Raw genomic sequence first — 13513 nt, 5'->3', positions numbered from 1 at the left:
GACATAATCAAGCTGACCTTTGTGACAAATATGACTGTTACCGTTACACAAGAAACAAAGCTATTAGGTGGCCATAATCATAGCAGTTTCTTAAGTTTCAACTGTAATGGTTAAATTTAATGCTAATTACATAACTGTTTAGTGTGAACATTCCACTCAAAGATTTTCACTTGTATTGTTAAGACTCATATCAGGAAAAGGACAGCTGTTCCCACTGTGTCACATTCACTCCAAGGACAACCTGTCGCAATGTTGAATATCTGGGAATACATATATCAGAATAAGGTGCTCTCTTGTTCCTGTACTACCATTGCATCAGCCAAGGCATCTATGAACCTTCTCTTGAAATGTTATCATTTGAAGAAGCATCCCAAGGAGAAAATGAGGAAAACCAGCAACAGGCAGTCAGAGTCTATGGGTTTCCTCAGGGATGGTGACACTGATGTCAAAGAGATGCCTTCATAGCCCTTCTCCTCAGAGTTTAATTTGGCTTAGGTCTCTAGCAGGACCCTCTTTGGAGGCCACCACAACCTTGGTTTTAGGCAAATCCATGTAGACTGAAACCTCAGTACCGCTGGTTAGCTCAGATTAGTCTCTGAGGGCTGATGCAGCTGACACCCCCACAGTCATCAGCAAAGGTAAGGGTGATGTAACTTCACTGATCATTCAAAAGGAAATTTCAAGGGATCAGATTGAGGGGTTAGGCATCCTTGCACAACTAAAGGCTTGTACAGTAGCTCACCCTATACAATCAAGACCTAACATTTCAAAGCAGAAGCTGACACCTTCAAGTCTGCCTTGGTCTAGGATAGGCAGTTCTTCATCCCAGTTCACATCCTAGGTTTCATCCAAAGTCCTTTTCCATTTGGACCAGGAGTTCATCATTTTTTTTGAAATCTAAAGAGCCTGCAAGGGAAATTCCAGAGGAGTCGGGGGTTCCTTCTAAGAAGCAAAGGATAGACCCTCCCCTGGTGCAGGATCCTAATATCCCAGATTCTGAGGTGTCTGAACTGGTTTATTTATATCAAAATACTACCTTCCCTTGCTATGAATCTGACACCAAGGACATCCTGTCCTGTGCTTTGCCACTAGACTATCTCTCTTTTGGAGACTCCCTTTGCAGAGTGAAACAAGTCTTCAAATTGGATGCAAAAAAGTAGTCACAGATCCATGTGAGGCACAAGACTTTCATTTGCCTGCCTATGCCTACGCTTTTTACTGTTCCTGCAGTCCTAGAAGTCTTTGAAGATGCATTCATCAGTAAATCATTTGAGCCAGATTCCCTCTCCCTTAACTCTTACAAAGTGTGACCATTTTTATTGCGTCCACGTTTCCCATTATCTCTTATGTAAAAGACCTCTAGCTAATCCAAAGACATACACATTCTGCTACCCTTGCCTTTTAGGCCTTGAACCGCCAGACTCTTATGCTTGAGTTTCAAAGGTCTGTCCTTGAGAAGCTGAAGTCTAAGGCAGAGGAAGTAAAGGAACAGGCACCCAAAACAAGATATACTTGTCTTATGCAGCATGCTTGCACAGGTGGTCAAGCACTTACAAAATGTGGCTGGGATGCAGTAGGGCAGAAGTTACAGGATCAGTGGTTCACATACAAGCTTGGGTAAAGACACAGCTCCTGCCAGGTAATGTGAACTCAGAGATCCTTAGTGTTCCTCCCTAGATAAAACCCCCCTCTTTGGAATACCAGCTGAAACAGTTGTAGGAGTCTAGAAGAAAAAGAAGAGAAATACAGCTAGAAGTATCATTTTAATAGAGAGCTCCCCTTCCCCAAACAAAACAAAGTTAAGGCTTGTAAAGTGTAGAAGACACACACTAAAAAAGCAATGACATGCAAAATAAAAAGATAAGTTTAGGAGTTTTCTGGCCAGGATCAGCAGAGACAGCAAACGTGACTGTTTCAAGCTAACCTTCCCACTCGCCTAAGAATCCCATCTCATTCCACCAATTCCCTAAATCTGTCTCCCATTACAGTCATAGGATCATGGGAGGTCACTAGGCTAATGGCCTTGGGGCTCTTACAAGCCTACGCAAGATTTTATCACCAAAAAAGAAGTCTCAGTCAGAACCTATCACCCATCTCAATGAGAGTCAAAGGTGGAACCCCTTGGACAAATTTATGGTTTCCCATCCACTCATCAAGGTTGCATTTGAAAAGGGTCAGTGAGGTACTCTGTTTGACATGTATGAGAAGTCAATTCCAGAGGTGGGGCAGCCTCTGGGAGACAAAATTGTCTCTCCAGCATGTTTTGTTGATGTTGCATATTAGATTTAGACCTATCGAGCGGGTAATGCACGAGGAGATAGACTTACAGAAATGGAGCATCTCTAGTAGGACAGGGTCCGATATTGCCTTGTAGGCGAGACACAGATCACCTCTGAACAATCTGTATGATGCTGAGTAGAGTGATAGTGATTTAAGCTGTCCGCATAGGATAGGTGTTGGAGGCCATGGATTCTCTTTGTGAGTTTTTTGTGTGTCCCTTCCTGTTGGTGCAGGTGTTTGGAGAGGTACATACCAAATGGGGCATTATACTCAATTATAGGTCTAATAAAGGAGGAGTACAGAGAGGTAATAACTTCTTTTTTTCTGGATGCAATCCCTTCACTTATAAGATGAACCAAGTAAAAGGTTTTCTGATCACCGCCACCACATGATGGTCGAATGTGAGATTGTTGTCAACCTGAGTACCCAGGTCTCTCACCGCAGGTTGTGTGCTTAGGGTGTTGCCATTGATGTGGTAATCAGTAGGGGCCATGTTTTTGCTGAATGGTGCGATAAATATATTTTTTTGTTTTTAAGTTAAGGCCATGACTTTGGCACCAGTTATTTGTAGCTGTGAGACTCTCTTACACTATGTTAACATTAACTGGGGAGTGAATGATAGCACCCAACTTACAATCATCCGCAAACTTGGTCAGCCACAGGCCCTTTGTCTTTGCCTGGACCTCTGAGTAGTATATGCCAAACAGTAGGGGTCCCAGGACAGATCCCTGGGGAACACCACTAGTGACAGGTTTGCTTATCTGTGTCTGTCTGTAGAGGAGTAGGTTCACAAGATAATACTGCACTACTGGCACAGAGTAACCCCCAGGCCAGTGGGTCCACAACATTCTGGGACCAGATGGGATTTCCCCATCCCAAGGATCGCATTTTAAGGTTTTGTCTCTTAGAGATCCTCCTAATTTAAGGATCCATAGAAAAAAGCAACAAAAGGGGAAGAAAAAGCAGGATTCTGTCAGCACTTTTATTACTAAGAAAATAATGGACTTGGAGGCCTATTTGGTCCCTTTCAAGGTTAAACAAATTCCTTATAATACAAAAATTGAATGTGCTTATACTTCATGGCTTGCTAGTGCTTCCGTTCACACTAGCATTCATGGTCACCCTGGATCTCAAGGATGCCTACTACCACAAATCTATTCTAAGGATGCACAGACGGTATGTAAGGTTTAAAGCTGGAGAGCTCACTTCACCTCCTTGTCTTTTGGCATATCTTTTTACCCAAGGTTTTCACAATGTGCCAGGCTTCAGAATAAAGGGTGTGCATATTTACCCTGAACTGAATGATTGCATGATATAGGCAGACTCAGTAGAAGGGATTCAGGATTCTGAAGGCTTTGCAGTTTACTTGTTCCTGGTTCTAGAGACTGTCTCTTATTTGCTACTCCTTCCATGGAAGTCCTTTAATAGTCCATATCATGGCCCATTCCACTAGAGGTGTACCAGCCACCACTGCATTCAACAAGAGGAGGTCAATATCCAGTCCACTCAGGAAGAAGCAACTTTGTCTTCTCTAAGCACCTTCTTCATGTATTACAGTTTTGGTTTGTATTCAGGGCCAGATCAAGTATTTGTCTCTGCCATCTTCCAGGGTCTGTTCTCCTAATAACCTGGTCAGGGCAAGTCATTTTCCAGTCCTTTCACTCTGAGAGTCTTCCTGGAAGTGATGACAACAGTGATAAATGTTACAATGAAAACAGTACAGTTGTGGTACTATATCTATATCTGTCTAGCTAGCTGTGTGTGTGTGTGTGTGTGTGTGTGTGTGTGTGTGTGTGTGTGTGTGTGTGTGTGTGTGTGTGTGTATATATATATATATATATATATATATATATACACATTATATATATATATATATATATATATATATATATATATATATATATACACACACACACACACACACACACACATATATATATATATATATATATATATATATATATATATACACATATATATATGTATATATATATATATATATATATATATATATATCTATATATATATATATATATATATATGTATGTATATATATATATATGTATGTATATATATGTATATATATATATATATATATATATATATATATGTATGTATGTATGTATATATATATATATATATATATATATATATATATATAGGTGTGTGTATTTTATATATATATAGTCTACCTGATAACACTGACAATGAAATCACCGGCACAACAAAACCGAAAGTTCAAAAACACGAAACTTCACATGTCCGACAAACCACAATCCCGACAATCAACAAACAAAACAAATCCCCTGTCCAAAAAGCACACACACAACACAAGCACACCAAAAACCTTACAAACCTACACTAAACCTTACATACACAACTATCTATGCACTAACCTTAACCCAAACCCTAACCCTAAGGTCCGCCACTATCGCACACTCACCTAATCCGCGCCCTAACCCTAACTCATTTAACCCGCCCCTAACCCTGCAGTCTGTCACTATTGCACACTCACCTGACCCGCACCCTAACCCTAACTCACTTAATCTGCCCCTAACCCCACACTTACCTTAACATGTCAGTGTTCTCAGTGTCGGGATTTTCAACTGTCGATCATCTCCGTTGTTCATCTTCCGGTGTCGGTGTTCTCGGCATCAGCATTTTGCAGTTTCGGCGTTTTAGCTAGACCCATATATATAGATGTGTATATATATATATATATATATATATATATATATATATATATATTTTTTTTTTTTTTTTGGTTGGCGCAGTGGTCGCCTCACAGCAAGAGGTTCTCCAGTTCGATTCTCAGCTGGGGTGCCTTCTGTGCAGAATTTGCATGTCCTCCCTGCATTTGTGAGGGTTTCCTCTGGGTGCTCCGGTTTCCTCCCATGTTACAAAGAGATGCGTTTGTAGCATTTCCCCCCAGGCCACCGCTGAAAATTGGCTCATTCCAAGTTGGACTTTCCCGGTTAACAAATGTTAAATAAAAAAAATAATTTTTTTTGCTGGGGGCTATATTTGGCCACTGTTGGTAACTTCAGGCATTTCCTAACCATATAGTCTTTCCCCACAAGTCTAAACCCTGGTAGCTCCCCAGTTTTATCCACACTGACAGGGTCTCCCTTACAGGAGAGAAACTGTGTATGGATTCCTCCTATGTCATGCCAGAATAACCAGAGCTAGAGACATGCCAGTCAGGAAGAGACTGTCACTCTGCAGCTTATGCTGTTTTTGTTCCTTAAGTTCCACATTCTATGTGCTGATGACGTTGTTAAGCTGGGCGGGCAGTGGGAAGTAGACTGAGCCTCTGTCCCACCCCTGGGCCTATACGATGGCCACATTTGCTTTGTCCTACTACCCACTCCAGCACAGTGTCTTTTCTGTGAGCTCTAGCATCCACCAGAGCTCTAACAAAGAAATATCTTGTGATTCTACTCCTCTTCTCAAGGGTAGGTACTGCATTCCTCTTTGTCAGCGCCTTTAGGCGCACAAGCTGCTAATCAGACTCAGGTCATCTGGGTCATACTCAGGGTTTTATGCATTTGTGCTACCAGTCTGGCTACCTTTGTTAGAAACTTTTCAAAATTTTTGAGTATATTCACTGCCACAGTCCCTATTCCCATCCACCATTCCCCTGCTGTTCTGCTAGGGCATCCTGGGGTTGAGGTGGAAACCCCCCTTAACTTTACTTCCCCCACCTTCCCTCTGTTCTCCCACCAGACACCTGCTTTCTTACGATGCTGCATGAAATCCATAGAGGCAAATTGGTGCCCATGGGTGGATTGTTATCCCCCTGTGGATTATTCCCTAGATCTACAAGTGCTGTGGTGTCTAGGACAAGCTCTGTGTCTAGCTAGGGCAAGAAAGATCTGAAGATGTGTCAGCCTGCATCCCGCCATTGACATCCTGCTGTCTGGAAGAGAGTTCTCCAGAACAGGAGAGAACACACAGTGCTCCTGAAGTCAGACTATTTTCTTTCCTTGCAGCCTTTTGACTTTTAGACATGTGGCATTTTCTTTCCTTGTATTTCATTCCCCTTGACCTACCCTTTCTGATGCTTCTCTTTCTGTTTTGATCAACTGTGCAGCCTGTTTCTTTTGCCTGAACAACCTATTCTGGGTAGCACACTGGTTAGTTTTATAACCTTGTATCTTCAGCATATGGAGTTTGAGACCTGTCCTCCAGCAACTTTTTAGTGTTTGCATGTCATTCCCCTTGTTTGGGTTTTCTCAGGTACTGCTGCCTCACATCTCCATATCCCCTACACCATAAAGCATGCTATCTGATTTGCTTCTCCAAACTGCATTTACATTTTCCACTGTGGCTGAGGAAGGTCTGCACTGAGGTTTTTTACGTATTTGTCAAGTGATTGAATAAATAAATAAATTGATTGCTTTCCTATTTTGTACTAAAATGCATTGCATGCTAAATCCTAAACCCCTAGTCAAAAAAAAAAAAAAAAAAAAACTTTACATACATTTTAATTGCCATTGGTCTGTTGTCATTCTCACACTAGGCTACACTTTTTTTGATGTGTGGGTGTTGGGGGGTGCTTTTTTTGTTTATTAATTTAACTGTGTGAATGAGTTGGCCTGCCATAGGCCTTTCCATCCCCAAGCAGGCCACAGGTGCAAGGTAAATGCAATGAAGGATGGCAGTTAAAGATACCTGGTTAATAAGTTTCTGGTAAGTGAAAGGAAACCAGAGTATTGCTGTTTTATTCTTACTTCATCCCTTTTGTAGTATAGTTCTTATTCCACCCAAACATAGATTTGTAATGTGCTTCATGTATGAATGTCTGTCCCCATCACAGCTGATCACACATCAGAAGTTATCTTTGCCTAACTTATTGTTGTAAGTCACAAAGTATTTCACATAAGGTAGTGTTTATTCCTTATGGTTCTGGGTGATATGGGGAACACAGCAATGGAAAGTACAGTAATCTTTCATTTCACAAAAAGTAGTTCAGAGCAGTTGTTAACAAGGCTTTGTGAAATTAAATGCAGCACTGACTTCTTTGATCATGTAGATGCAGCAAGTGGGAAATGGTGTTCGACTCCAAGAAACTAAAATGCAATTATAAGCAGAATTCAAAAGGGTATAGGCACTCAATGGAGCAACTGGGGTCAGTAAAGATTTATGTGAAGTCAGTGCACCCAATTTTTTAAACCGCTTGTTATGCGATTGCAGTGATCTGTAAAATGGACCAAGAAATGAGAGCAGTGGCTTCCAGTACTTTGCAGATTACAGGGAGGACTGCACAACCCTTTAAACCCACGTACTACAAGGTGGCTGTATCATACAGCGCTTTGACTCCAGGATGTGAAATAAGGTATTCCAGACAGTCTTACTACAAGGTGTCTGTATCATACAGCGTTTTGACTCCAGGATGTGAAATAAGGTATTCCAGTTGTAAGTACTAGACTACACTCACTTAAAAAAAATACTTGGCATTGTTTTCATGGTACTGAATAGCAAATGATTGTATATTACATCTGTGAAGGAGATCAAATCTGCCCTGAATGAGATTTTAGCTACTGGGGTATTCAGAAACAGTAATGTACGTAGTATTGTTTTTTCTTTCAGATTTTCATTTCTGTCATAGCTGCATTTTCACTTTTGCCAAGAATATTAAAACTGAGAAGTGTCACTTCCATGTCAGAAATAAACAGACCCTGGAATTGTTAGCTTGTTCCAGACATTTTGGTCTAAGAGTGTTCTTAGAAGTGGTCATCACAATTCATGTTACTTTTGGTTATCTGCATAACAAAACTATACCATTAGCTTAGTAATAATGCTAGTTCTGACAGAACAAAAATTTAGCCACATGCTTGAAACTCTAGTTATGGCCTCACAGTCACAGCTGCAACTGCCTATCAGATGCCACTTTTTAACTGTGTAATATTTCTTTAAATGTGTCAGATGTTTTGCAGTTTTATTGATCATTTAATAAAAAATCACGTTTAGCATTTGTTGCAGTAATTATTATGGGATCACTAGTAAGAGTGATGCAGTTAATATTTTTTGATGTTTAGCAGCAGTGCAGAAAATAGTTCTTCACTTCCATAATGGATGTGTTTTCTGCAGGGCTAGTTTTATGTATGTCCTTGGTGTGCAGGTAACACAAAATACACAAATGTTAAACAGCTCTTTGTCCTTTCATTTTGCAGAGATGACGAGCATTTGTTAATCCAGCACTACTGCCAAAGCTTGAATCAAGAGTCTCCCTTGAGCCAGCCACGAAGTCCTGCCCAAATCCTAATCTCCCTGGAAAGTGAAGAACGGGGTGAACTAGAGAGAATCTTGTCTGACTTAGAAGAAGAAAATAGGTTAGTTCTTGAAACTGAACTACAGTTTTTAAACATTTACCCTTGGGGTACAACTTAGGGAAGAGGGTCAGGGGTATGAGAATGTTGTGTGATCTTGCACAGTTTGTCAAATGTGATAAATCAGACTTGGTGTTGCACTGGGGAAGTCTTCATTCTTAAAAGTGACCTTGGTGTTAATTGTAAGAAAGGAAGGGGGTGCCTTGGCCAAAACATAAAACAGGTTTTATGGGTGCATGAAGACCATCTGAGGCTGTTTTATCTGGAAACATAAAACAGGTTTTATGGGTGCATGAAGACCATCTGAGGCTGTTTTATCTGGAAACATAAAGCAGGTTTTATGGGTGCATGAAGAGCATCTGAGGCTGTTTTATCTGGAACAACATTCTCACTAGTTACCCTTATACTGGCACCATAAGCACTGTATCTCCCCGCATGTAACTGCTCTTTGTGCAGCTGCAGAAGATGTACTTCTATTTATCCTGCTGTTTTCCTTGATTTTCGCAGGGCATTTCCTTGGTGTTACTATGAATCATGGTTAGTTATTTTAGCAAGGGGATGATCAGATGCAGTCAGATGTGATGAGTAGTATTTATATCCACTGTTTCTTAAGCTCCAGTGAGCACTGTCAGTGGTTCAGCAGGCTTTGCACTCTCTTCTGATGCTGACTGATCAGAAGACTGTAGCTTTTCACTGTCAACTGCCACCTGTATTCATATTCATTTCTAAATCTGCTGTGCTTCTAAGGTATTATCTTTGATAGGTTAAACCAAGGTCCTAGCTACTTTTTTCTGATAATTCATATGCTGTTGAAGATCCCATGGCACTTTCTGCTAAATGATATGTGGTTCCCCCATAGGAAGGCTTTGAGGCAATCAGTGTAGGCCATTTTGTTTATTTCCTGTATTCTTTTTTTTTCTCAATGATCCAGCTGCATTTCCATAGTCATTTTAATGATACAGTACATAGACATTTGTACTGCTAGTACCCTCATATGATATCTCCCTCCATATGAGCCAAGATCTCAAGATCTTTTTCACACTTTAAATTACAAATCTGCAGAACTTATAACAGCGCTGGTATACAAGAATACAACCTGCAATGTCCCTTGCTTGTGAACATCTTATCTTTTTCCACTGAATGATCTTACTTGGAAGGGCCACCTACATTTGGTGACATACTTGGCTTTTGTGCTGTTTGACACTGGTTTTCAAAGTATCACATCCCCTTTGGCCAGTATGTGGTTTGTGCACCCGGTCAAAGGGGCATGATCTTTGTAATGAGCTGAAGTTACTTGCATTTGTACAGTTGTGTTCACTTACTAACTTGTGTTATTGTAAAGTTCTCAAATTGGATTAATTTGAAGCAATGGCCTAATAAGTGTACCTTTTTTGTCTTTAGAATATGAAATTATTGCAATAATATTGCAGTCATCAGGATGAAGACCATTTCCAAAGAGCATGAGAGTGTTGAAATTAGAATGAGACATGATTCTGCTGTTTTGATGTGTTTAGATGATTTCTTTTTTATGTAATTTACACTGAATTCAATCTGTGGTTTCATTTTTGCACTAAACATCCTACGGTCTTACCAGGCCTGGTACAGCTTTTTTGGAGGTATGAAGTTCTTTTATTTATCAGATTGCAGTTTCCTCATTGAGTTTGGGGTCTATTTTATCAGCTTTTGAAGGAGGCATTGGCATCTCCATTCTCAGGCAACTGTTGTGGATCCTGATGATCTCAACAACTACTGCCCAGTAGTTTTAGACCTGTACTTTGTCAGCAGTGTTATTGAGAAAGAGGCCTGGGTACAGCTTAAATAACTTCTAAAGTAATGGGATCTGTGACAAATTATTATACTGTGACCATCCTTAGGAGGGTTGTATATGATCTTTGTATGACTATATATCAGTGATTATTCATTTCTGGTCCATCTCTGCAGCTTTTACATGATTGGTCACAGAATCCTTTAGGAGTGTTTCTGGACATAGTGTATTATTGGCAGCAGTTCTTATTTATTTTTTCCCTGCCTTTTAAAGGATACACAGAGGGTGATTTTAAGGTTAATTTCTCGTTTTGCAGTCAGCTGTATTACAAAGTTCCACAAGGTTCTATACTGGATCTTTTATCCACACTGCATGTGCTGCTCTTTAGGGAACTTATAAGAGAGAGGGATGTGCAATGTTAGTGCTGTACCTCTCATAAACAATTGTACCTGCCCTTCCATCAGCTAGATCTGTACCTGTCATAAGTAACTGTACTTGCCCTCTCATCAGCTAGATATGTCAGTCATCAGTTTTCTTCAGTCTGATCTGGACCTTCTTCATCTTTGAATGTATAATAAATAACTGGTTAAAACTCAGGGTGTCAGAAACAGTGGCCACAGTAGTCTGTCTTGTTCTAAAAGACACCATTGCTTCACCTTTGAACCCTGATGTCATCTTTGGATGTGGCAGGCATATGTTTGTTTCAAAGGTGCATGACCTTGAAGTGATGCCTGATGATAAGTTGAGAGTTATGACTAGGTGTCTGTTGCTACCATCTGTTGAGTAATCAGCTTACACTTCATTGAGGCATTGTTCTGAAAATGGCTTGTGTGCACGATCTTTTAACTGAAGCTGACCTTGTATTGTGTGTGTCAGTGATGCACTCTACTTTTTTTGCTTTTCCCACTGTAGTGTAGCCACACAGTCAATATACACAGGTGCTGGCAGGCGTATGCATTCTATGCAGCTGCATACATTTTTTAAGAAAATGTGTGACAAAATCCTGACATCATTGTGTGTGTGTGTGTGTGTGTGTGTGTGTGTGTGTGTGTGTGTATGCTCATGTATGAAAGTGCTTGTGTGCTATTCATACGAGTGTGTATATATGTGTGAGAACGTGAGTGAGAGAGTGTGAGTGAGGGAGTGTGTGTGTGTGTGTGTGTGTGTGTGTGTGTGTGTGTGTGTGTGTGTGTGTGTGTGTGTGTGTGTGTGTGTGTGCTCATGTATGAAAGTGCTTGTGTGCGAATCATACGAGTGTGTATATATGTGTGAGAATGTGAGTGAGAGAGTGTGAGTGAGGGAGTGTGTGTGTGTGTGTGTGTGTGTGTGTGTGTATGTGTGTGTGTGTGTGTGTGTGTGTGTGTGTGTGTGTGTGTGCTCATGTATGAAAGTGCTTGTGTGCGAATCATACGAGTGTGTATATATGTGTGAGAACGTAAGTGAGAGAGTGTGTGTGTATCTGTGTGTGTGTGTGTGTGTGTGTGTGTGTGTGTGTGTGTGTGTGTGTGTGTGCATGCTCATGTATGAAAGTGCTTGTGTGCAAATCATACAAGTGTGTATATGTGTGAGAACGTGAGTGAGAGAGTGTGAGTGAGGGAGTGTGTGTATGTGTGTGTGAGTGTGAGTGTGTGTGTGTGTGTGTGTGTGTGTGTGTGTGTGTGTGTGTGTGTGTGTGTGTGTGTGTGTGTGTGTATGCTCATGTATGAAAGTGCTTGTGTGCGAATCATATGAGTGTGTATATATGTGTGAGAACGTGAGTGAGAGAGTGTGAGTGTTTGTGTGTGTGTGTGTGTGTATGTGCGTGCACCGTTAAGCTCTAGTCCTAGCAGAATGCATACCTTCCAACTGTCCTTGAATTTGTAGGACTGCTTTTTTTTTCATTTTTGTCCTATCCCACATACATTTTTTGATTTCCTGGTAAATTACTTAGGGTTACAGGAACATCCATAATGGCATACATAGAGTTTCATACTCCTTATTGTTCAGGAAATGCATGTTGTTGCAAAATCTGTTGTTCTATTAACTCTTTAAGTAAATTAGAGGAATATTAAAAAAAGCCCCTTTGCTGTTATTTTTGCTGAGTCCAGAAATCTTGAACAAATAAGTTGAGAAGGGCAGGAAACAGTACCCCTCAGCTGTCCCTAATTTTGTCTCACATTTTTTTGCTCAGACCCTGATTTTCTGGAAAAATCACTAAAGATTTCAGACAAGTCAGTAATGCAGTATAGTAGAGTTTTATACTTCTTACTGTTCAGAAAATGCATGCTGATGCAAAACCTGCTGTTTTGTTAACTTTTTAAGTGAATTAGAAGACTATTAAAATTGTCCAAGATTTTGTTCCCCTGTTGTTTGGTTATGTCAAGAATTCTTTAGCAAAGAAGTTGAGAGGTGTGCAGGGGACCATACATCTCTACCTAACCTGATTTTGCAGAATGTCTCCAATTTTGCCTCATATTTTTCTGCCCTATCTCGGATTTCCTGTCAAATCCCTGAGAATTACATACTGGTCAGTAATGCTAGAAATGGGACTTTCATGCTTCCTCTTGTTCAGAAAATGTATGCTGCTGCAAAGTCTGTTGTTCTAATAAACTTTTAAGTGAACCAGAGTAGTATTTATAATTGTCACTGATTTTGTACACCACCCAAGCATTGTTTTTGGCTGTCTGGAAATTTTGAGATAGGAAATTGAGAGGCATGCAGGGACCCCCCCCCCACCCCCCCTCCCCAGTTACCCATAATAAAAGTATATTAAAAAAAAAAAAAACATGTTTATTCTGCTGTGGACAGTGTCTACTGTTACATTGCCTGCAGTTTTATTTGATTTCCTGACAGAATTCAAAATATATTAATATTAAAACTCATATCTACAAAGCAAAAAACATCTTTGACGATCCAGAGCTCAACTCTCAGCAGTGTGTAGTCAAATGATTGCTTGACTAGAGGTTGCTGTGAAAGCAATGTGTTCATTTACTGAGGGCAACCAATTATAGACACTTAGACTGCAGAATTCCTCGTAGTCTTTAGTCATAGTAGTATGTGGCAAGAGATTGCCAACTCAGAAACTGATTGCAGACAGTTAGACTGCATAACAGTAAGGCATGGGTTGGCTGTCCAGGTCCATTTACTTTGATCAGAA

At 40.4% G+C, this 13513-nt stretch overlaps 1 protein-coding gene across 11 annotated transcripts in view; it reads left to right on the top strand.

The window, feature by feature from the left end:
- The window catches only part of DMD (dystrophin), a 9298038-nt gene that overhangs the window by 9203131 nt on the left and 81394 nt on the right, over positions 1 to 13513 (top strand). For all 11 annotated transcript variants that reach the window (XM_044072398.1, XM_044072396.1, XM_044072400.1 and 8 more), the window contains one exon: positions 8457 to 8615. In XM_044072398.1, the coding sequence (XP_043928333.1) occupies positions 8457 to 8615 (159 nt within the window). The remainder of the gene's footprint in view (positions 1 to 8456; positions 8616 to 13513) is intronic.

The sequence above is a fragment of the Protopterus annectens genome, chromosome 5.part0, assembly GCF_019279795.1.
Source record: "Protopterus annectens isolate FY-2018-M chromosome 5.part0, PAN1.0, whole genome shotgun sequence".
Lineage (NCBI taxonomy): Eukaryota > Metazoa > Chordata > Ceratodontiformes > Protopteridae > Protopterus > Protopterus annectens.
Note: the sequence above shows the minus strand (reverse complement) of the source record. Positions and strands in the feature narration are given on the sequence as shown.